This window comes from Rhipicephalus microplus, chromosome 5 (assembly GCF_043290135.1).
Source record: "Rhipicephalus microplus isolate Deutch F79 chromosome 5, USDA_Rmic, whole genome shotgun sequence".
Classification (NCBI taxonomy): domain Eukaryota; kingdom Metazoa; phylum Arthropoda; class Arachnida; order Ixodida; family Ixodidae; genus Rhipicephalus; species Rhipicephalus microplus.
Window position 1 is genome coordinate 208,914,141 of NC_134704.1, and position 24,409 is coordinate 208,938,549.

Genomic DNA, 24,409 nt, shown 5'->3' on the forward strand with positions numbered 1-24,409 from the left:
TAGACGCCTCCGAGACTTTGCATGTTCATTGAGGAGCTGACGGCAACGGAACGCTGTATTTTGTACTATCTCGGAGGCTGCACGCGGAAAAGAGTTTTGAAGTCCGTATCCTGTTCCCCGTGCAAGGATGCCCTCCTTGGTGCAGCCAGCAATGAATATGCTTCTTTGACAGTTCTCAAGGAATATGTGAGTGATGGACGAAACTTGATTTATCCGAGCAGGAAAGGGATCCGCACTCTCAAGAACTATGAGGAGCACTTCATGGGCGTTATTGCGTGGTGTAGAAACAATGAACAGACGATGAAGTCGCCACTACGCTCTCTGACAGAACACCTTGTGAAGGTAGACCAGCCATGCCTGAGTACTTGCGCAGAACATAAGGAAGAAATAGGCAAGATGCTGGTAGCCACCTACACAAGACGGAGGCTACGCGTACATTTACGTCAAAAACCATCCACACATGCTGGAAGTCAAGGAAGCAAAACTTGTGCTACCTTAACAGCAAGGCCTTTTTGTATCCTATTTGCACATACCCATGAGAACAACAACAACAACAACAACAACAAAAACCCTCTATGGAATTAAGCGCACAGTTCATAATCATCTTGCCCATAATACATTTTGCCTAACGGTATTAAATTATTCTCCTCCATCACGCGTCTTCGTTTTGATTACCTAGCGCATAACACAGTTTGCCACCATGTAATCGTGTAGGCGGTGCGTAATAGTGACAATGGTAGTAAGGATCCGGGCATTCGTTCTTATATACACAGCAGCTATCTACTTTAGCATGTTTCTCTCTCTTGCTATGTCCATATGTGAGTGCGACGACAGAAAGCTCGCGGCGACGGTGCAACTACGAAGACGAGGTGTTGCCCACCGTTGTCACCACTCATTATAACAGAAAGAATATTATTCTCTATACCTTTGCTAATCCTCTCGAACTAGTGGACGCGTCACTGAATGTTCACTCTCGCTTACGATATACTTTGGCAAAGGAATGAATATCGAAGCTAAAGTAGAATGCAAGCGCCTACTGCAAGCAGGAGCCACCTAGAGTGCCTGGATGCGCGCGCCCCCGCTCCGAAGCGCGCTCCGAAGCGGAGCGCGCGGGCATCAAGGCACCCTAGAGCCACCGCTATCGAGGCGCTCCCAGCGAACGGCGGAAGCAAGAAAGTGGCGGTTGTGCTAGCAGACGACGCGGTTACCCTCACCCTAAGAGGGCGCTCGCATCAAGACACCCTCTTTCCCTCCGTGCCCTCTTTCGCTTTCCACTCGTATGTGTGTGTGCGTTTCTCTACCGTGCCTGGCGGTCGGTGGAGTGCGCAGAGTGTGTGCTGCGGCGGATTTTGCGTCTTGGCGGTGCTTAGTACTGGTGTAACCCCCTTTTCCTTGCTTCCACCATAACGCCGATCTTCGTCCGGACGTTTTGTAAAGATGTCGGAAGACCACAACGACCACGACGAGTGCAACGAAATCCAGGACATACCGGAGATTGAGCTCATCATCAAGGTAACACGCCCGCATCCGCCGTCCCGAGGGCGAACCGTCTGTTAGGCCTAGCAGCGGCCGCGGCGCGCCTGCTCCGGGTCCTGCCGTTTATGGGGTGGGCGTAAGGCGGTCGAATTCTAACATATTTAGCTGCGGCTTTCGCTTGCACAGGGCGTAGAAGGCGTGCCCACGGTCGCCTTTTCGTCGGCTAAATTTGTCTGCGTGTGATTAAAAGTGTCTCTCGTCAACACACTGTATTTTGGCTCGCCTACCTTCCTGTCGACGTAGCGCATATACCCTCGGCGCTACGAGAAAATGGGGGTTGTTTCGTTTTATCGCTCATTCAATTCTTCTGGCTGGCGCGTCACTCGCAATAGCGCCCTTTTTTCCTTTGCATTTTCAGTCGTATACCTGCAGCGCGGCGCATTTCCTGCGTCCCAGAGGAACACCTGTTTCGCGACGCCCCCGTGTCGGCTGGCGGCGAAAGGAAAAGCGAGCCGAGAAGAGTGGCCTAAAAGTTCTTGCTGGTCCAAAACCGGGCAGTCCGGGCCACTCGGCAGCTTAATCCGTGCCGTCAGCGATTTAGCGTTTGTGTGTCATGGCATACTTTCTATTTCAGCAAGCCGGAACTGAAGGGGGAGGGGGGCGCAGACTGGCTGGTTTCCCTCTCTACTGCCACCAATGTCCTTGAGCGATATCTGTTTTTCGTCGACCAGCGCTCTTCATTTTTCCGTTCGTCGCCGTGTGGCCCCTCGCTGATAGAGAAATAACTGTTTGCTGCCGCCCGCTCAGGGGCGGCATTTTTTCCTTGAGCGTCGTTTCACCCCGTTTCGAGACCCTCGCTTCTGTGCGCGCGGTTTGTCGTCGGCCGCTGTGATGCAACGCAGTGGGGCGTCGTCGAATCTGGCAGGGTTTCCCTCCAAGTGCGTGGACGGCGCTCCCAAATTTGATCAGACTGCGGCTGCCTCGATCGAGCCTTTCATCGTTTGGTGTGCCTGTGTGCAGAGCCAGCTGCGCTTCGCCGCACGGACGCGCCTCTGCTAATTTGCCTGCTTCCTCCCTGCTAGTCACGTCTCCAACATGTGCTGCTGATCAAGCGCTAGAATGCACCATTTTCTTGTTCCTCGGCTGTCGTTAATGGCATTGTTTGCGGGTGTTGAATTGAGTGGGGTGATCGCACGCACAGGAATGCGAGTGCCTGTGCTCGTTCATTTATAATAGTGGAAAAAAGTATGGACGTCGTGAAATACATAGTGTTCATGTGATGTCACTTCCGCCGTTGTCGCCCTCCCGCCATGTCTGGGTACCTACGGCAGTTCGCCTGCTCCAGCGTGGTTTGTTGGGGGCTCATATGTTGCTGTGTACGATATTGAAAGGAAAGCATTGTGGTTTTTTTGTTGTCGTACTTTAACGAGCTCATCCGATCAGGAAGGCCTCGTTTGTTCACTCGATAGAAGACCAGAAAATCAAGATGTGCGACACGGATACCAGCCACCGCGTACACCGGCAGCCCGCCACGACCTACGGGGGCCCATTATCTCGCTTTCACTACACCACAAATTGCGTGGCCCAAGAACAAGTGAAAGCCCGAAGTGTCTCGAGCCGCAATTTTAAGAGTTCATGAGTGAAGCGCAGCAGCTCCCATCAAAAACGAGTCGTGGAGAGCTAGGCAAGATTACGTGATATATAATATTGCTATATATAATATATATATATATATATATATATATATATATATATATATATATATATATATATATACATGTAAAGTATATTGCTGCGGCCCACGCGACCAAAGTAGCACGCCCTCCCTTTAAGCGTTTTAAAGTGTGCTGATGTTGAGCCTATTTGATTGAAATTTGTGGAAACAGCCGAGGAAAATATTATGCGAGACAGATATATTATTATGCGAGACAGACAGACTTAGCGTGGTGTGTGCCGCGGTAATGCTGGTCATCATTTTTTTTTCGCGTATGTTTTGACGTCTTTGTCACCTTGTATTTTACTTTTTTGTACGCTAATGTACAGTGGAGTCCCTGAAAATGGAGACCGTGTTAGGGAATTAATTGACCAATTTCTAAAAATCCTGACGCCCAAGTCGAACAGATCTTCAGAGTCAACTAATATTGATTTGCAACCATTTTCAGCTTGTTTCAATGCAATACGCGAATTTCCGCGATCGCCATCACAATCACGATTTTAACCGCCTCCATAACACGCTGTTGTGCATGCAGTGGTCCCGTACAAGTTTGTATGTACAGTATCTTGGTAAGCTATCTCTGTTTGCAGCTAAGTGCTTGGCTATGGCACTTACCTGGAATGAAGTTACACCTGAAGATGCAAATATCGCCAAGTTTGTTCAAGTAGTTTTTTGTTAATCCGTGCCAGCCAAACGCCGGTACTTTTTGGAAAATCGCAATTAGTGTTCCCAATTTCGGGTAACAACTTTTGGCAAAGAAACACCCTGAAGATCTGCTCCCTCTTCAAGGACTACTAAATCAACTTGCCTCACTAGCAGCCCTCAAACTTGCAACGGGAGGCAAAACTAAATGGGCGCAAGCACAAGGAGACAACACGGCAGCGGTAGGCGACGGAGTCGGTAGGTACCTGGGCGTGTCGGTGGCGCATTTCGGAAGTGACAAAGGGGCGCTGTGTGACGCACGTGCACACTATGTACAGGTCGTGGCTGTATTAGTGGGTACAGGCTGGGGGTGATTTGGCCATGCAAATGGTGTATATTAGTAAAAAACGTCCACTACCGTAGTGTACAGCAATTAGGTTAACTTGTGTAATGATGTAGAATTTCAAACCAAGGGCGAAGTGCTTTCTTGCACCCCCACCGCCTCCACACACACACACACACACACTTTTTTTTTTAGGTGTGAAGCTCCTTATGGCGTCTCCCGTTATCGTTTGTAACCACCGGTGAAAGAGCAGGTATGTGTCACAGTGGACAGACTTTTAGGGGCGAAGCTCCTTAAAGGGGCCCTGAAACACTTTTTCAAGTAACCGCGGAATAAATTCGCTGGAAGAGCTTACTGTCTTACGAATTCAACTCCGCAAAAATTTGAAGAATCCGTCCAGTGCGAGTGGAGTTACAAATATTTTTCGCATGCTGCCATTGCATTCTCCCTTTTCTCGTCCTGACGAAAGCGCTGGAAGCTAAACAGGGAGGAATGCCAGGACCACAGAAAAATGTCATGCGCACTTCGTGACCTTGAGCACTTTTTTTTAATGGGCCGCTTTTTCAGTGTGATTGCGCGTGGACAAGTAGCGGCCTACCGCAGCAATCTCTGTAACGAGCGAGCACGCCATGTTCAAATCACCCAATGGCTGATAGATGGGTCGTAGACGGGGGATTTTCGGGCACATAACGCGATTTGTAAAAAAAAAAAAAAACAAATTTTTGGCTGACTTTGATCATTTATTGTTATTGTAAATTCTAGGCCGGTGTGCCGTGCTTTAATGTTTGGCTCGTGTGTTGTTGCGAGCCTCTACTAACCGATCGGCAGTGTTTTCGGACCATGCTCAAGAAGTGCTGCAGGCGCCCTTTAGGCCATGGGTCGTGCGTCCTCGATGTATGAGTAGGTAGCCACCTCTTTTAGTTCTTGGAATGTCGAAGGCCGTTGAGTTGTGGGTCATGCGTCCTCGATGTATGTAGTAGGGGGCCATTGAGTCGTGGGTCATGCGTCCTCGATGTATGTAGTAGGGGGCCACCTCTTGTTCAGTTCTTGGAATGGTGGTGGTACTTCGAGTGTTCACTCTACGGACGGACATGCAAACACGCAGACAGATCGACCCACGGTGGGACAGACGACGCTTTGCCCCACCCATCATCATTCAGGCCCTGGATATGCTGTGTTTGTCTTTTGAGAGCCGAGGTTAATAAACATGCTTACATGTCATACACACTCAAAGAAATTGATGAGTAATGAATTCCTTTTGAACTGATTTCATTTTGTGCCTGCACATTTATTAGCCCGCCTTACCCTCTACCATCCTCTCAGGGGAAAATAGTCTAACTGGGAACAACTGGTACCAGTTCAAGTGGTTTTATGGTCAATTTCCCAGTGGGGACGAGTTGCCAGTGGGTTCCAACTGGGACTCTGAAACTGGTCCCCACTGGGATTTCGACCATAAACCACTTGAATTGGTCCCAATTGTTTTTGTTTGCCAGTAAACCCCTGCGGTTCATATAGACACAGAAGCTTGGTGTTGGAATTGGACTTCATTTATTAGAAACTTAGCAGTTTGATTGTACAGGAGCTGTGAAGCATCTTGATTGCTTCCTTGGATAGGTGGCATATGCCCGCCAATTCGTAGATCTCGTGCGTACGGAACCATCTGAAAAAAAAAAAAAAGAATATTAGCGAAACTGTAATTACTATTTTACACATGCAATACTACCAGAAATTAAATTCCATCTTGTTAGAAAATCGTAAAGCCGGTATTGCTATCAACCAAAGCACAAGTGCTATAATGGCAATTACAGACGGCTTCTGTAAGCAAAAACTGTGGCTCTTAATTTACACCTCTTGATACGTGACTCGATCGATGGCTATATCATTGTGAGATATTTTTTATGAAGCTGTCATAAATGAGGTTCTGCTCAAATGTCTCTGCAACATGCGATTGCAGTTATCTACGAATCTTTCTACCATACAGTCAACATTTGTGAATGAATAGGCACACCTTTATTGGGGGGTGCATATCGGTAAAAGGTACAGATACACTATAGTTTACAACCGCGCAGAGCAATGAACACAATTAACTCGTGTCACGTATAATTTGATATTCTAGTTCCTTCAAGAATTCTCATATATGTCACTGTACATTAATCTAACACTAACTTTAGACATCGCGTCTTGGTCTATTGTAATCTTAAACTGTCGAGCTTATCTTAGCGGCAAAAAAAAGCCGAAGCTAACAGACAGCAGGTTTGGGGATATTTAATTACCGAGCAAGTACGTGCCCTTTTCTAGTACTTCTGATAGAGCTACAAGCCTGCACGAGAATACTTCATAGTTATTTAGCATGCTGTTGACCACAAGTATTGTGCGATTGACACTTATATTTTATCACCCTCCGAAACAAATGGCCGCGAATCTGCAGAGTCTAAAACATTGTTTACAAGGCAACTTTCCATCATCTCCACTCTCAAAACACTATGTGTTCTCTTATATTACATCTACATCATCACTTACTCGAAGCAGAAAAGATTAATTACCTTCAAACGGCTGCATTGTGGACAAGGCAGCCAGCGCAGAATTCTGAACACGATGCATCCACATATCAGTCTTGTCACAGGCTAACACACTCGTTCGACGATCGCCTAAAGTCGTAAAGTCTTCCAGAGATGAAACTCTCGAGCACTCGTCAAAATACCTAAATTGTGCGCACTATGACTCCACGTTCCTGATCAAGGACAACACAACTGCGCCGCGCTTCCGTGCTTATTCGTGGCACGGTAGCTAGCCCTCGCCACATGTGCTGTTGAAACTGCTTGTCACTGTTATACAATTTTTTCTGCCTGTGTGCATCTTTCATTGAAAATTGTGAAATTTGCCCTTCATAAATCATTTTAGTCTATTTCATATATGTCTGATGCTTTACTGATTTATTCAGTGTTTGAGCGTAAGATTACATACGCAACTACAGTGATGGCTGCCGGCCATTCAGGTAGAACGTGAGAGAGGAAGCAGGAGAGAGTGGTAGATGTTTGCGGTAAAACACAGTTTGTAGTGGTGTACGATGCACGTTAGCGCTGGAGTTTGCAGCATTATAAAATATCAGCAGTCTCGGCCGTGGCAGCTACAGGTAGCTACCACGGCCAAGACTTTCGTAAGTAATGCACCTGTGCGGCATACAAGGCTGTCAAGCAGGCGTGCTTGCTGCGAGATAATTAGGCAATATTACCGCCTGACGTCAATTGGCGACCGCTTTGCCTGCATATTGTCACCGCAATGGACGTAAAAACATTGGCAACAAGTTGAAAAAACTGAAGCTAGAACAAGCGTATGTTTGAATGCAATGTGTTTGCGCACTTGTGCAACTAGATATTCCGTAGTAATATTATTTTAGTAGTCCGTGAAGTTAAAATTATGCACTGGATAAAGTTTGTTTGCTGAGGTGCAAAACAATTTACATCATACACAATCGAGTTTAACTTTTTTTCATCTTTCTCTGTGAAGAAGCGTACAACCAGAACTTGCCGCAATTCCAGTCAGTTTTGAGATGTTTCTGTATGGAAAGCATGAACGATTTTAAAACTTGCGGAAGCGTTTCGCACAGTGAAAAATTTGGCAACTCCCACAAACATTTGGAATCAATGTTATGGGAAGCATGCACATTGAAGGTAACCTTTGTAATTTTTTTTATTGGGCATAACATAACTAGAGATGCAAAGACATGTTAAACAGCCTCATATGTTTTATATAACCAGTTGCATTCAGTTGTAACGATGCCAACAGCAACATGGATATTTGCAACAACACAAGCCGTAAGCTAATATGTAGATGCTTCTTGTGCCAGCAAGGATGGTGGCCCTGGACACTGCTAGATAAATGAGCTTCAATTGTGATTAACTTGAGGTGGCGGCTGCATGGTAGTGGTATGTATGCACTGTCTATAAGATTGGATAACCGGCACAGCAACCACAATTGAACAATTAACGTTTCATGAACATTGTGGTCTGCTTGAAAAGCAGTTCCGAGACCTGGTGTTGCTCTGTGGTAGACTACCTGATTGGCACACAGAATGTGGGGTTAATTCTTGCACGGACCATGATTTTTATTCCATGCGTTTGTTGGCATCGGTAACGCTGCTGATGCCAGCTTCTAGGAGCGCAGCTCCTTAGGGTTGACCTAGTTGGCGTCCACACCCCACAAAATCCAAACGAAAACTAAACACCTCCACAACAAAAAACAAGAACATGTGTAAACAAGACTTTATGTCTAATCAACTCTGCGACAGCACAATACATCATCACCCGTGCCGTTCGTCCGTTCGTGCTGTTCTGCATTGTACCGTTCGTGCATCTGTGCATATGTCTTTTAGGATGTTTTACCTAACTGATACCAGCATGCCGTCTGGGTAGCCATTTTGTCGTAGGGGATGTATCTGCATGTTAATGAATGAATGAACAACTTTATTTATCCCTTGTTAAAGGGAAGGGGGCAACAGGAAAGGGTGTGGTGGGGATGAACTACTTGAAGTAGTCCTCCTCTACCCTCTCAGCCCACTCCAGGATGGCCTCCTGGGTAGCGGGCCTCGAGCTGCGCAAGGCAGCCTCCCACTGCTCCTCACTAGAAATTAGGCGTTTCAGGAATGGGGGAAGAGGGTGCTTAGGGCAGCGCCACATGATGTGGTTCAAGTCTGCTGTGGAAGAGGCACAAAATTTACATGAGGGGGAAGGATAACAGGATGGATGAATGCGGTGTAGGAGGTAAGGCGAAAGAAAGGTGCGAGTCTGCAGCTGTCGCCACAGAATTTCGCACCTGCGTGAAGATTTGCGCGTGAGTGGCGGGAAGGTTAATCGCTCTAAACGGTAGTGTGTGCAAATATCGTGGAATGAAATAAGGCGATCCCGCGCTGTAAATGGCGCCTCATTCGTAGCGAATTGCGACACATCGGATGCGTGTGCCCGGACTGTGAATCCTCGGGCACTCGCATGAGCCGCCTCGTTTCCGGCAAGGCCCGCATGCGCGGGAGTCCAGATTAGTGCTACAAGTCGATCAAGGGGATGATGCAAAAGTAGGGAAAGGGCTGGCTTAGAAACCCTGCCCGCTCCGAAATTATATATAGCTGTTTTGGAGTCACTGATAATAACGGATGAACTAGGTATTGTCAGGGCCAGGGCTATGGCCGCCTCTTCCGCTTCCTCCGAAGAAGAAGCAAGAACGGAGGCGGCCGCAGCGACCTGGCCGTGAGAGTTGATTACCGATATTGCATAATGATGCCTGTTTCCGTAATCGGCGGCGTCAACATAGAGCACATCATTGGAGGAGGAGAATTGTTTTTTGAGGGCCCTCGCGCGCTGCATCCTGCGCTGTTTCTGGTGCTCAGGGTGCATGTTTTTTGGAAGTGGTGGAATGTATAGGTTCTCGTGTATGTGGTGTGGAATGGTGTACTTGACCTTAGTGATGGATGCCGGAGTGACAGAAAGGGTTTGTAGAATGTGTCGGCCTGTCACGGTGTTAGAAAGTCTGTTATACTGAGATGCAATATGGGCTTCTCCTAGTTCAGCAAGGGTGTTGAAGGTGCCAGTACGCATAAGCCTTTCAGTGGAGGTCCGTATAGGCACCCCTAAAGCGAACTTATACGCTTTGCGTAAAAGGATGTCTATCTGGTCGGATTCTGATTTAAGAAAGTGTAGGTAAGGCGTTGTAAAAGTTATTTTACTGATAACGAAGGCTTGGACCAAGCGGAGGAGTTCGGCCTCCTTTAGTCCGCCATGTTTATTACTGACCCGACCCAAAAGTCGCAAGGTATGATCAACGGTGGTGTGAAGTGTCTTTAGTGTGTATGTGTTGAGCCGATTGCTTTGAATGTGTAAACCGAGCACGCGGATCCTATCCACTCGAGTAACTGGTACGTCATCTAGAATTACCTGTATATTGGATATGTGTTTTTCGCCCCCTCTGTGAGATGGTAGGAGAAGTAGCTGAGATTTCTGTGGGGAACATGAAAGATTCATAGACCCTGTAAGTGCCACAACCGTATTTGCCGCAGCTTGCAGGGTGTCTTGAATCTCTCCATCGGAGCCGCCAGTCATCCAAAGAGTGATGTCGTCGGCGTAGAGTGAAAACTTGAGGTCAGGGATAGATCTCAATGCTTGCGCCAACGGCATCATAGAGACATTAAAAAGAAACGGTGACAGCACAGACCCTTGTGGCGTGCCGTAACTTCCCAAAGCGTAAGACTGAGATTGATCTGCGCCTATGTGTATGGTTGCGGTACGGTTGGCTAAAAAAGTAGCTATATAGTTATATGTCTTTGCGCCAACCCCTATGAGATTAAGCTCGCGGAGGATGGCGGAATGAGCAACATTGTTGAAAGCTCCATGGATGTCCAGACTCAAGATTGCTTGCGTATCTAGGCTGCTGTTGGGTGTAATGATATCATGCTTCAGTCGAAGCATGACATCTTGACATGACAGAGATTTTCGAAAACCCACCATTTCTGGTGGATAAACATTGTTGTCTTCCATGTATTTATTCAGACGGTTGAGTATAACGTGTTCAAGCGTTTTACCAAGACAAGAGGTTAGTGAAATAGGCCTGAGATTGGAAGTGTTCACTGGTTTGTTTTGCTTTGGAATGAAAATTACCCTGGCATCCTTCCAGGAACTTGGAAGGGTGCCAGTGTCAAAGCAGTGATTGAAATAATCTGTGATTGCCGTGACGGAGTTGTCGTCCAGATTGCGAAGTACTTTGTTGTTAATGTGGTCTGGGCCTGGTGCTGACGTTGTGCGCAGAGTGGCCATAGCATGCCGAACCTCTGCTTCCGTGATAGCGGCGCTCAATAACTCGTTGGGTTTTCCAGTGTACTTTGGTGTGTTATACTTCTGAGCAGGAGGCAGATGTTTATCGCGGAGGTCGTCGAAGAGTCCGTTTAGATCGTTTTTGTGAGCATATACAAGTTTCTTTATGCTCTGGTTTTGATGTGTGCGTGATGTGGTAGGGTCTAAGAGGTGGCGCAGTAGTTGCTAAAGCTCATCGCATCTGAGTGTGCAAGATCTTCTCACTGACTGTGTCACGCTTGCGTGAGCAATGGCCCTCTTTATTAGTTTTTTGTGTGCAGAATTGAAGCAAAGCGTGCCCTTGTCTCCTCTCGTTCGGTACGTGTTGCACATGCGGCTCCTCTCGTTTTATATTGAGGTCTATGTATTGGAGAGCGTTTTTGGCGGGACTTCGTACATGAATTGCAAACCCTCGTGTGCCTCCTGAAACATCTTGACTATTGTCGCGCTGATTTTCCCTTGTGGCTGGTCTAGGCATACGAGGTAGTCGTCTACTTATCTGAAGCGCTTGACTACTTTGGATCCTTGAAACTGCTCGTGTAGTGTCCAGTCTCCTACGGCCACGAACAGGTTTGAAAGTATATAGGCCAAGCTTGATTGTATGCACATGTCATCGATTTGATTGTATACCTTGCTATTGTATTCTACGTACGAGCCTAGGTAGATTTTGAGAAGTTTCATAAAGTTCGCTATACTTATCCTGCATTGGTTTTGAAATCTAACGGTTCCAAATTCACCGATAGAATCTTCAACAGCTCGAAGAGCCCCCTTTTGTGGGTTGCTATTGTAGACATTATTCACATGAACGGAAAAAATAGGTGTGCATGACATTGTCTCGAAGAATTCTACAACACTGTCAGAGTTCCTAATGAGAAAAGGATTGTCAGCAGCAAGTGTTTTCAGGAAATTCTGCAAGAAGCATGCCAAGGTGTTTTACCAGGTAGAGCACCCTTCTACAATAAGCCTAAATGGGTTTCCTTTATGGCAGCAGTGTTGACGGTGGCACTCATTGCCGCGTTGCGTAGGAAAGGGTGAGGGGTGCACATTCTGTGATTTTATACTGCGTTACTACAATAGTGCCCTCAGTGGAGTATGGAGCTGTGGCACCACCTGTCCTGCACTTGGCTTCATGGAGTAGAGGAGAGGGAAGATAAGAAAAGGAGGGGAGATGAGCATTCGCAGGGGGAGGGGGGTGGATGCCCTGGGAAGGAGAGAGGGAGGGAGGGATCGACATAGCCTTAACCATAAGCTGCTTCGCATCTGCTAAATAAGACTCTACATCTAACACGCCCAGCTTTCTACACTTCCAAGATGAACTGAATTGAATCATTTTATTGACATAGAAATTGTTTACAAAACACAAAATTGTAAAAAATGTATCCGAATCTAGGCAAAGGCTTGTTGAGATTCATTCTGAAAAGGAATCTTGAAAAAGGCATGTCATTTACCCCCCCCCCCCCTAAATAATCGAGTACAAACACAAATTTTTACTTGGAAACACTTAGAAAACTGATTTGGACACCATGTATTTACTGAGCTTGGCAAATAATCATAGATACGGGCAGAGAAAGAAAATAAGAAAAGAAATAATGAAAGAACAAAGGTGTGTAAGGCATAATTTGAGAAAAGCATACTAGATGGCAAAGCAATCAATGAACGTATAAAAAAGCATTAATGACATTGGGATACTATGAAAAATGACATACTTATCTGGAGAGCATAATATCGAATAAGGACAAAAAGAAGAGAAATTGTGATGCATTTATACATATACATCAGCTGTAAATGAGCATACACATAAGTAGATGTAAGAGCGTGCAACATAACTTTAGTTGAAAATGTATTTAGTATGGCTATTTCTAGCACTGACATGTTGGTATGTGTCACTTAATATTTTTTCAGTGCAAGAGAGTAATTATTGTTCTGTTTTATTTCTTGTGGAAGGGTATTCCGCACGGCGAATCCATTAGCTGCTAGTCTTCTGGTACCGTATACGTTTTTTGTTTGTTGAGGGAGATAGTTTTTTTTACTTTGTTGCGACTTTCATAATTGGAAGATGAGAAATTTGATGAGAAAATCCGATAATTGGTGTTAATACTAGAATGGATCATAAGTGAAGTGAAGTGAAGTTTGAAGTGAAGTGAAGTTTATTTTCCTTTCACACAAAGGGGGTAGCCGGGGCTAAAGGCTGGAGTGCCTGACAGAGGCCTCGGCTCCCTTGTACAGTCTGACATAAATAAACGAAAACACATAATTGCAGTGTTAGCTGCATTTGCCAGTGTAACACAATGCTGCCAAGCATGCAGCGTAGACAAAATGCAAAGCATTATAAATATACAGAATATAAACTTAATACAAGCTTATACAAAGCACAAATCAGATTCGAGTAAATATTTCTTTGTTTGTTTTTTGAATAATTTCAATGCAACATCAAAATCAACATTCGTCAACATTTTATTAATAACCACAGTGACCTGATAATTTAATTTTTGTTTGCCATAGTTTGTGCGCGTTTTAGGGACCCGGTGGATTTGTTTTCGAAAGTGATATGCATCGTTAGACAAAGTAAAGTCTTGAGTGTGCAGTTGATTGCTCTTAATATACTGCAACAGTCGAAAGAGGTAGACTTGGTTCGCTTTAAGCAGATCGTAAGTACGGAACAATGGCAACGTGGAAAAGTCTTTGGGTCTGCCACGGTACCCATGAATGCACCGCAAGGCTCTCTTTTGGAGTACTAGTAGTTTTTGATAGTTAGTAGGCGTAGTTGTTCCCCATACGAGAATACAATAGGTTAACTTAGAATACACAAGCGCATAATACATCTGCAGTCTCAACCACACGGGTACCAGACAAGCTACTTTGTAGAGACAGCCAACACTTTTACTTATTTCAGATGCTAATTTTGACACATGTGTGTTCCATGAAAGGTTCTGGTGGAACCAGACACCAAGAAATTTAATGCAGTCGACCTCATGTATTCTTACCCGACCAAATTGAATATTGGCCTTATATGAATCAGCAGTATTAATTGGCCTAAAAATAATGTAGCTAGTTTTGGATAAATTTAAGGAAAACATGTTGCGTTGTAGCCATGACTGCAAGTTTCCTAAGTACCAGTTTACCGTAGCTTCCGCTTGTACAAGAGATTTGGCTGTAAAAAATATGTTCGTATCATCCGCATACATAATCATGTCATGAGAGCCTGGTAGTTTAGTAATATCATTAATATATATTAAAAACAATAGAGGTCCTAATATAGAGCCCTGAGGGACTCCACAAGTGACAGTTAGTCGGTTAGATGCAACATCATTCACCCGTACGTACTGCATCCTATGACGTAAATAATCCTGCACTAAGTTATGTGTGACACCACGTACACCATAGTAATTCAACTTTTCTAAAAGGATATTGTGCTGTACGCAGTCAAACGCCTTTCGAAAATCTAAAAAGAGACCAAGAGTGTAGTGTTTGTGTTCTATATTTTCAAGTATTTTGTCTTTAATAACGAGTAGCGCCTGCTCTGCGGATTTTTTCTTCAGAAAACCGTACTGGCAAGCAGATATCAGGTTGTGTTTAGTGAAGAAACATTCGAGCCTGCAATTGATAACTCCTTCAAATAATTTAGAAAATACTGGTAGCACAGAAATTGGTCGGTAGTTTGACATTTCCATTCGATTGCCACTTTTGTATATCGGACAAACCTTGGCGATTTTTAGGTCATCAGGAAACACACCAGTAGTAAACATTAGGTTTACAAGATAAGACAATACGTCAGATATCAAAGGCGCAACGCGCTTAATGGGGACAGATTTTATATCGTCATGACCTGCAGATACATCATTTTTTAACTTGTTGATTAAAATCACTATTTCTTGAGAGGAACTGGGTGAAAAAAACACAGACTTCGATAAAGAAGTAATATTGTTAATCAATACATTATCAGGTTCAGGTGTATCACCGAGCGGTTTACCAACATTGACAAAGTACTTATTAAAAGCACAAGCTAAATCAAAACCACACAAATTTCCGTCCGGCGTACTTATCTCGTTCAGCGCATTATTATCTTTCCCTTTCGTTAGATTAGCTACTTCTCTCCATACTTTACCACTGTCGTTTTGGATTCTCGTAAAACGCTCGATAAAATAATTTGTTTTTGCTGTCTTTAATTCTTTACTCAGTTGATTTCGATACTTTTTATACTCTTTTAGAATGTTGGGATCCCGATTCTGAATAAAGGAGTGGTACATTTTGTTCTTAGTGCAGATTTTTTCATGCAAATGTTTGGTTATCCACGGCTTTCTGAACTTCTTCCTATTTACTCTTCTTCTAATTAGAGGAAAAGCGTCATTATAATCAAGTGCTGTTTTATAATCTATTAGCGTGCTGAACGGCTTGTGTGCTTGTGGTAGCTTGTGTGCCGTATAGTCTGAATTTGTTATTAAGCGGATTGCTCTTTTTTGAAGTTATATTACCGGTTCTTGTTACATGCGGTATGTGTGACCCCTGGTAAGCAAGCACACATTAGTTCAGGTCACTGGAATACACTAAATTAAATTACTTATAAGGTCGTTAAATCAAAGTTGTCTCAACATCTGTATGAAAAGTTTTGTGCAGACTTCGGCAATAGGAGGTTTCCAGTGCAAATTTTCATCAAGGATAATGCCTAGGTATTTAATCCAATGTACTCATTGCAGCACTGAATTATTGTTTGTATGTATGAGTGTTTTTTGAGGGTTTTGGGTGGCGAAGTAAAGACAATGTATTTGGTTTTCTGTGTATTTAATGTTAGTCTATTTGAAGAGAACCACTAGTGGATATCAACAAGCTCGCACTTGCTATAGTATGGTCAAAAGAAGCTTGAGCGTATACGAGAGCTGTATCATCAGCATTCATAAATATGGGAAAGTTTTTAACCACGCTAGGTAGGTCGTTAATATACAGTGAGAAAAATATTGGTCCAAGAACTGAACCTTGCGGTACGCCGTAACCACCAGTCGAGAACTGAAGGTGCAAAAATAGGTGTTAAACATCAAAACTAGGGTATTTATCAATATTCCGAGAACCTTGATGTTGGGCATGTAGCTTGCAGAGGGTTTAAGAACCGAATTTATAATACCCCATGTTGTTTGCAAATTACCAGAATTTTTCATTATCATGTTTGTGTAATATTCATTTTTCTTTTTCGAAAGCGCTGTTACATTATTACAAGCCACTCCTAATTGCTGTGACTGATAATCATTGTTTTTGTGCATTTTAACCTTCGAATTCCAAAATATTTTTCTAATTTGTTCTAAATTAGGTTGATTCATTCATGGGCGAATAGGGTATTTTGATCAAAATGGTTGATTAGTTGAGTTGGAGTTGGCGATTCATAGTGGTTTGAAATAAGAGTGCTGTGGACGCTCATATTTGAAGTTAAACTGAACCATGGGAAGTGGCCTGTGACCTGCAGTCAACTACAAGCCGAGAATAATGATCATCCTAAATATATGCAAGGTAAATTCAATACATTTACTGCGCCGATAATGTCTCTAAAAACAAAACCACACGAACGTGGTAGGTTGGTACCATGTTGCACAAAAAAGTTAAGAGCCAGTTTCACATGAGAAAAAAAAAAGCATGGTAGGAAAGTGAATCTGCCCGATTGTCTCTTGACAGCAAGGTTATATGGCTATAGCATCTCTAGCACATTTATTCTGCACAGGTTTGCCAACCATATGGTAATTACTCTACTTGTAGGGTATTTTTGGAATTTTTTGGCCAGCATGAAGTAGTAACGTGATGACGGAGGGTAATTTCAACATTTCACTCGTTATTGATGAGTGAAAAATGTAAAAGATCTGCACGACATATCCGAGGGCTACATTCCTCAAAAGATTGGAATAGACCACTTTCAAGCACACGAGCACCACCAACGGGTACTCAAGCGCTCATGGAAAAGTGTGTGTGCCGCAGTCAATGTTTCTGCAGCCGTCGCCGCAATGAGCGTGTGGGCGTGTGTTGTGTCAGGGCTTCTTAGACCCTGTGAAGCTGGCAAGGTTCAATATATTGCTGCATGATTAAGTGCTTCAAAACTTCATTGCGTAGCTGCGATGGCCTCTCAACAATTTCTCATACTGAAACTGAGAGGCTTAGAAGCGCCACTTTTTTGGGGCGCAGTGCCTTACATGAAAACAAAAAAATTGCCTATGAAGTACAAAAGCAGTCTATGACTTGTGGATGAACTTGGAATCAATCATCCACACTGTTGAGTACAATGTGAGGTTTTACTAATTGAAGAGTAGATACAGATGGAGATTTACTCCTGAAATACAAAGGTTTTCAGGATACCATTTGTTAAAAGCTGTTGGAAAACAGCCTGACTGGGACGATGGCCCATTCAATGCATACTTGGTGGTAGTATGAAAAAAAAAAAAGTAACCTTGTTCAAGGCATACGTGGTGGTTGTGTGGAAAAAAAAAGCAATTTTGTTGGAAGCTCAAAATAAATTGATTTGTTAATTCATTTATTCAAAATATCCTACAGGCCCATGGGGCATTATGTAAGGGGAGCTCCTAAAGAATATATACATGGCTATGCATAACTTACATATAAATAACATAAAAAATGTACAAAACAAGGCATTAATACAAAAAATGATGAGAATAATTGAATGCTCAAGGCTACAATATATGCAAGGGTTACAAGAAATCGTAGACAATTAGCTCTGACACTGAAACACTGGAAACTGTAACTTAGAAAAATAAAAAATATGTTCAATGATCACATGTTTACAAAAAGCATCTGAAGTTCCTTCGCTGAACAACACTTGACATACTGATATTGGTTTAATATATCTGGCAGGTCTTGATTTAATGATTGTAGAATTGTGACACCAAGGAAAATATGAAATCTCACTGCAAACACACCACAAGACTCCACCGGATACGACGCTGGAGGAGCTTCGATCGCTGGAAATCATTGTGCTGTGGGAAACCACATCGTCAACCACAGCATCATCAAGTATAAAGGAACTTCACCCCCTGGCACCACTTCATGGGCTTGGTGTTTGCACCACAATGCAGCCATCTAATCCACTTCCCTTTGTGATGCAGACGATTGTCCTTGCACTTGCCAGCCTACTGCTGTCGAGCGTGATAGGCCCGCTCCTCCTCTATTTTTTCAGTGTCCGGGTGAAGGAGCGGATTTTAATGGTAGGCGGCCGTTGGTGCTAGTGCGGCATTTCACCGCCAGGCACCCCGCAACTGGAGCAGAGATGCCGCCGTGTCGTCTCTTGCGCAAACTAATGTCGCGGCTGCATTCGAAGCTTCTCTACAGCTCAGTTTTCGGCTGTATTCTCATTGTTTAAGATGTAATGGAAACTTTGGAACCAAAATCGCAAAGAACTTAATGTTCAGACACCTAGCTCATTTCAAAGGCATGTGTCATTTGCAACTACTTGATCGAGGCGCTCGCACGTCGTCTGCCAAGCCGATACCAGACTGCTGATGTCGGTAATGCACGGAAAATGGTTATATCACCGTGGGGTTCGCTTGACCGAGAGTTGGTTTTTTGACTAACTGAAAGTCGATTTTTGAGAGAACCATTTGCCAGGAGCTAATATTAAAAGCTTGGGTGCCTAATGTTTTCCGATGCTTGCTACAGTCTAGTGGTGTAGCACATTATGCACAAGCCTGGAGTTCATGCACTAAATAACACAAGATGCCTCTAGACTGCTTTCAGGGATATAGATCATCCGTCACCTTCCCAAAGCATTACATGTGTTGCAACCGATAAAAAGCAAGTGTCAGAAAATTGGGAACTATGGCAGGTGATTTCGCCATTTGATAGCTTAGACAATGAAATCATCGTGAAATAAACAGCTCCATATGCGACGCGATTTCTGCGATCATTGCCTATGTTTTGAACAGGCGCTGTTAAAGTCTGAAGTTTAATGTCGACTCTAAACTCAAGCAAAGGTGACAGGCATGAAAAATGTGGCCTGTGGTCATCAGTTGCTTGAGCTTGTCTGTGTATTCATGGATGGATCGTAGCCTTAATATCTGGCTGCTCAGCTCTGTTTCTTTTTCCCTCTGGCCTCTTAAGTCTGCATGGAGCAGAGTAGTGCCAACGCCTGTGTGGTGCCTGTAGGCTCCCATTAAGCTTCGGGGCCTAATGTTAGTGTTGCAGATGGCAGCGATCGTGAGGAAGCATTGTTACTGATAGACTCATGACTGTTCGGATGGAGCGCACTCCTGTTCAGTGATGCCAATTACCATGTTGCCAAACATGATGGGTAGTCCTCAGCCGCCACTACTTATAATCTATAAAATACTCTGGTTCTAAATGACTGCTACATATTAGAGTGTAGTACCAAAATTTATTAGGAGACCAATTCTGCCTGATTACTGCAAGCGCGCTCCCCCATACACCAGGGGAAGCTGCTATTTCACGGAGCTATAGCCGTATAGTGCTTAAGGCGATAGCTTTAAGTGCCTCATCAAAAGCGGAAATTGATCGCCAGTGGCGTCAGACATCTTCTCGCGTTGGCGACATGAACACGAGTGATGCAAGAAATCATCATTACGTAAAAACATCATTATATGACGTCACATATCATAAATGTTTGGGACATATCGGAAGGTCACATAACTTGACGGCATCATATAACATCTTCGCTGGCTTGAAATGGGCCCATCATGAGGGCAGTGCATAACCTGCTGAGGTGCAGAACGCTAGTTTTGTCTCCAATCCTTGAGGCAGTAAGAAAACCATGTTGGGCGAAGAAATATCCGGGAGGGAAGTAAGAAAGATTCAGTGCTATAAATCGGGAGAAAACGAGGACAGTTTTTGCCTTTCAGTCGTCTCAGGTGAATCCATAAAGGGACCGGCGAGTTTTTTTTTTTTATAACTAATGACATGAACAAAGACTATCTATTTTTTTTTTTTTTCGGTCAGATATGCAGAGTGGCACACAGCAGTACTATTTACTGATGCATGCGAATAATGAGGCTGCAACAGCTTGAAAGAGAAAGTAAAAAACGTGAATGCTATAAAACTCGAACGCATATATCGAACTGGTAGCACAGTCTGACAAAGCCATGCGAAAATAGTGCACCGTTATGTTTGTGTTACTTTTCATTCTCCCTGCATTGGTGAAAGCCGTAGGGAAGCATGAGTGCAAGTTAACTCGCATGAAAACACAAATTCACGAGCTTCGTAATAGGCGCGGTCATTCAGCGTCAGCATCCTGTAGTCTACTCCCGCAGCGCCATCATGTCGCAGAGGTGAGCGGAGGCGAAGCGCGTGCTCGAAGGCCTGAAGAGAGCGTTCGCCCGGGATTTGCGAAAAATGGAGGAGGCGCAGGATAGGCATATCTACGGGGGCGTCGTCGGTGTTTGCACTATCGGGCTCCGGAAGCGAGCCAGGTGTCTGCCACCTATTGCACACCAACTGATCGTCCCCACCAGATACGACGCTGGAGGAGCTGCAATCACAGGAAATCATCATGCTATGGGAAACTAAATCATCAACCACAGCATCATCAAATATGAAAGAACTTCACCCGCTGGCACCACTTGGTGAGCTTGGTGACTGCAGCACAATGCAGCCATCTAATTTACTTTGCAATGGAGGTCTGTGAATGATTTGTCCTCTTCGCGAAAAAGTCGAGTAATTACTTTTTGGTGCAGTTCCCGAGCCTCCACTGCTATATTATTGCTGTTGAGTGTGCTGATGTTATTCATTGGTTACTGATGCTATCGGGTGACGTCGAAGCTAATCCTGGTCCTAATGCAAACGCTGCTGTTCTTACTGAACTACAAAAGCTAAGCACCAGCCAGGCCCAGTTGATTGCCGACGTTCAGTCTGAAATCTGAACTAAGCACGAAAGATCAAACAATTGCAGACTTAAACGAATGACCGATCTTCAAACGCATTACCAAACTCGTCTTTCCTTGCGAAATGATCTCGAAAAAACAGATCAACATAATCAACATGACTAAAAAATTGAAGTCCCAGAAGCCTCCCTGTATGATGCTAAAAACCGACCGTGCTGGAATAACCTGATTTTCTCGGTATTCCTGACCCTACAAGGAATGAAACATGGGCTGAATCGAAGAAAAAAAAAGATCATTGATATCTGCAATAATAACCTGCGGATACTAGTGCAGCCTAGCGAGATCGTGCACATCTGGGTCATCATTCAGACAACCGAAACTGCCCCGTTATTTTGAAATTACTATCGCACAAAACCAGAAACGCACTTTCATCAAATGGCAGGAAACTAAAAAATACTACGTACAATATCGAAGAGGATTTCTCTCACCCCGTTCAACATGCTCGAAAGCAGTTGCTTGCATTTTCATAAACGTGTTTGGAGGAGTACTCCCCTGCAATTTAAAATACTGCATATCAGGTCGAAGCGCTATACATTTGACACATCATTAAACACTGTTAAGGAGCTAGCATAGCATTCACCCCACAAACAGCCAGCATTAGTGCGCCATACTGCTCCCCCCTGCCACGTTCTATTCACCAACATACGGAGCCTCCTTCCAAAACTAGAGCTTATATCCAACATTATCTCTGCATACAACAGCAACATATTCATACTAGCAGAAACATGGCTTAACAGCAACGTAACGGATGCAGAAATGTTAACTGATTTGAAGAACTTCCACGTGTACCGAAATGACCGACAAAGCTCACGGGGTGGCGAGCACTTGTCGCGATTAATCATGGCACACCTTGCACTGTTATTAACATCCATTCTAATATCAAATCCCTTAGGCTACTTTGTCGTACCCATACCCAAACAGTCCTACTTGGCGTCTGCTATAGGCCCCCAAACAGTCCTACTTGGCGTCTGCTATAGGCCCCCACAAGCAGATCCAAACTTTCCATGTCATCTGAACGATACCATTGTAAAGCTTTCTTCCACTTATCCAAATGCCAAAATTCTTCTTTTTGATGACTAACTACCCGGACATTGGCTGGCAAAACATAACTAATTCTACATTATCATGTAATGCAGAAGCAAGAAACTTCCTTGATGTGTGCCTTAACTTTAACCTCGCACAACTGGTCTCCCAACCAACATGTGTCTCGCAAAGATCAGTAAATATTCTAGACCTGATATCAATTGATAGCCACGAAAACCTATCATCTATTCATCATCATCAGCCTGACTACGTTCACTGCAGGACAACGGCCTCTCCCATGTTCCGCCAGTTAACCCGGTCCTGTGCTTGCTGCTGCCAATTTATATCCGCAAACTTCTTAATCTCGTCTGCACACCTAACCTTCTGTCTCCCCCTAACCCGTTCTCCTTCTCTGGGAATTCAGTCAGTTACCCTTAATGACCAGCGGTTATCCTGTCTACGCGCTACATGCCCGGCCCATGTCCATCTCCTCTTCTTGATTTCAACTACGATATCCTTAACCCACGTTTGTTCCCTAATCCACTCTACTCTCTTCTTGTCTGTTAAGGATACACCTACGATTTTTCTTTCCATTGCTCGCTGCGTCGTCCTTAATTTAAGCTGAACCCTCTTTGTAAGTCTCCAGGTTTCTGCTTCGTAGCTAAGTACCCGCAAGATACAGCTGTTATATACCTTCCTCTTGAGGGATAATGGCAATCTACCTGTCATAATTTGAGAGTGCTTGCCAAATGTGCTCCACCCCATTCTTATTCTTCTAGTTACTTCAATCTCGTGGTTTGGCTCCGCGGTTATTACCTGCCCTAAGTAGACAGTCTTTTACAACTTGAAGTGCATCTATTCATTACCTTCCTAAAATTAGCAATCACAGTCATTCATGCGCTATTTTCATTTAACACCATCCAAAAACAGGACTAATAAAACAATTCTTTATGATAAGGTTAACTATGGCGCAATATCTAAGGATCTCTGCTAGTTAAATCTACATTTCACACACGTTCCGTTATGACAACTGGTTGATCTTAAAAAAAAAAAAAACAGTAAATCTCCTCTCCGATATGGTTTTCACGGCAGTTAAAAAAACTTGAAAACAAGAAGAAGCGACTTTTTTGCACTGCAAAATGCACTGCCAAGCCTGCTACATGGAAAAAAATAAATGGCCACTGAAAAATCCTATTTTCTGTTCGTTGGTAAAGCCAAACGTTTGTTTTTCTCCAAAGAATTGCCTAACCTGCTACTCGGAAACCCCAAGCAATTCTGGCAAGTTTTAAACCCCTCAAATCCTTCTGCTATCAGACCAACAAGCGATTCGCATGAGGCACTGACTGACCATGATTGCGCAGTAATGTTTAACAAAAAATTTTCATCTGTATTTACTACTGAACTCGACACGCCCTCACAGTCACCATCCTTCGATTTAGAAACTTCCATGCCAGCTGTCACCTTCTTTGAAGAATGCGTTTCATCAAATATTAACAAAACGAAGCTCCGTTCATCAGCTGCTATGGATTCCATCAACTAGAAACTCCTAAAAATTGTGCAATAGACTTGTGTAGTATACTTATGTCTCATCTTCAGTCGCTCACCTCAGGAATCATGCCCGCTGATTAGAAAACAGGCAAAGTCGTTCCAGTCTACAAATCTGGTAACAAACTCACTCTTGAACTACCGCCCCATTTCATTGGCTAGCGTGCCTTGTAAAATCGTGGAGCATGTCATCTACTCGCAAATCGTCAACTTCTTGGACTCCCAACGCATTTTTCCATCCATCACAGCACGGATTTCACAAAGGCCTCTCCTGCAAAACCCAGTTAGCACAATTCCTTCATGACTAGTTTCGACTGCAAGATCCAATCGACTCGATCTTTCTTGATTTCGCAAAAGCTTTTGACAAAGTTCCTCGCCAGCGTTTGTTACTAAAACTTTCGAAGCTGAACTCGCATCCTAACATCGTCAAGTGGCTGGAAGAGTTTTAACTAACCACTCTCAATCTGTCTGTGTTAATGGCCATCTGTCTTAACCCCTTCCAGTCCTACAAGGGTCTATTCGCAGTCCTCTTATTCCATATATATAATAATGACTTACCGGTATATGTTTCCTGTAACCTTTGCATGTTCGCTGATGGTTGCGTAATCCACCATGCCAAACTATCATGACAATTCTATCCTTCAAAGGGACCTTAACAATATACTAAATTGGTGTAACATCTGGCTAAGGACTCTCAACCTTACTAAATGTAAACTCGTGTCCTTCTCTCGTCACAATCACTCTCGCTTCCGCTAGTGTGTTTCAAATTCATCAATAGACTTAGTATGCTCCTCTAAATATCTAGGAGTCACCCTTTCTTTAACTTATCATGGCGCACCCACGTTACTAACATAATTTCAGCATCGAACGAAACGCTCTGTTTTCTAAAACGCGACCTCCGACTCGCCCCACCTTATGTTGAATTACTCTTAATAAATCACTTATAAGACCA

General features: G+C 43.9%; 1 protein-coding gene across 4 annotated transcripts in view; it reads left to right on the plus strand.

The window, feature by feature from the left end:
• Positions 1-1,259: 1,259 nt before the first annotated feature.
• Positions 1,260-24,409, plus strand: part of Clic (chloride intracellular channel protein 5) — a 233,265-nt gene continuing 210,115 nt past the window's right edge. For 3 of the 4 annotated variants that reach the window (XR_012895577.1, XM_037424357.2, XM_075896444.1), the window contains exon 1: positions 1,260-1,512. Coding sequence is in view for 3 of the 4 variants with exons in the window: in XM_037424357.2 (XP_037280254.1) it covers positions 1,438-1,512 (75 nt within the window). In the remaining variant the exon portion in view is untranslated. The remainder of the gene's footprint in view (positions 1,513-24,409) is intronic. The other variant, XM_037424354.2, reaches the window with a different exon arrangement.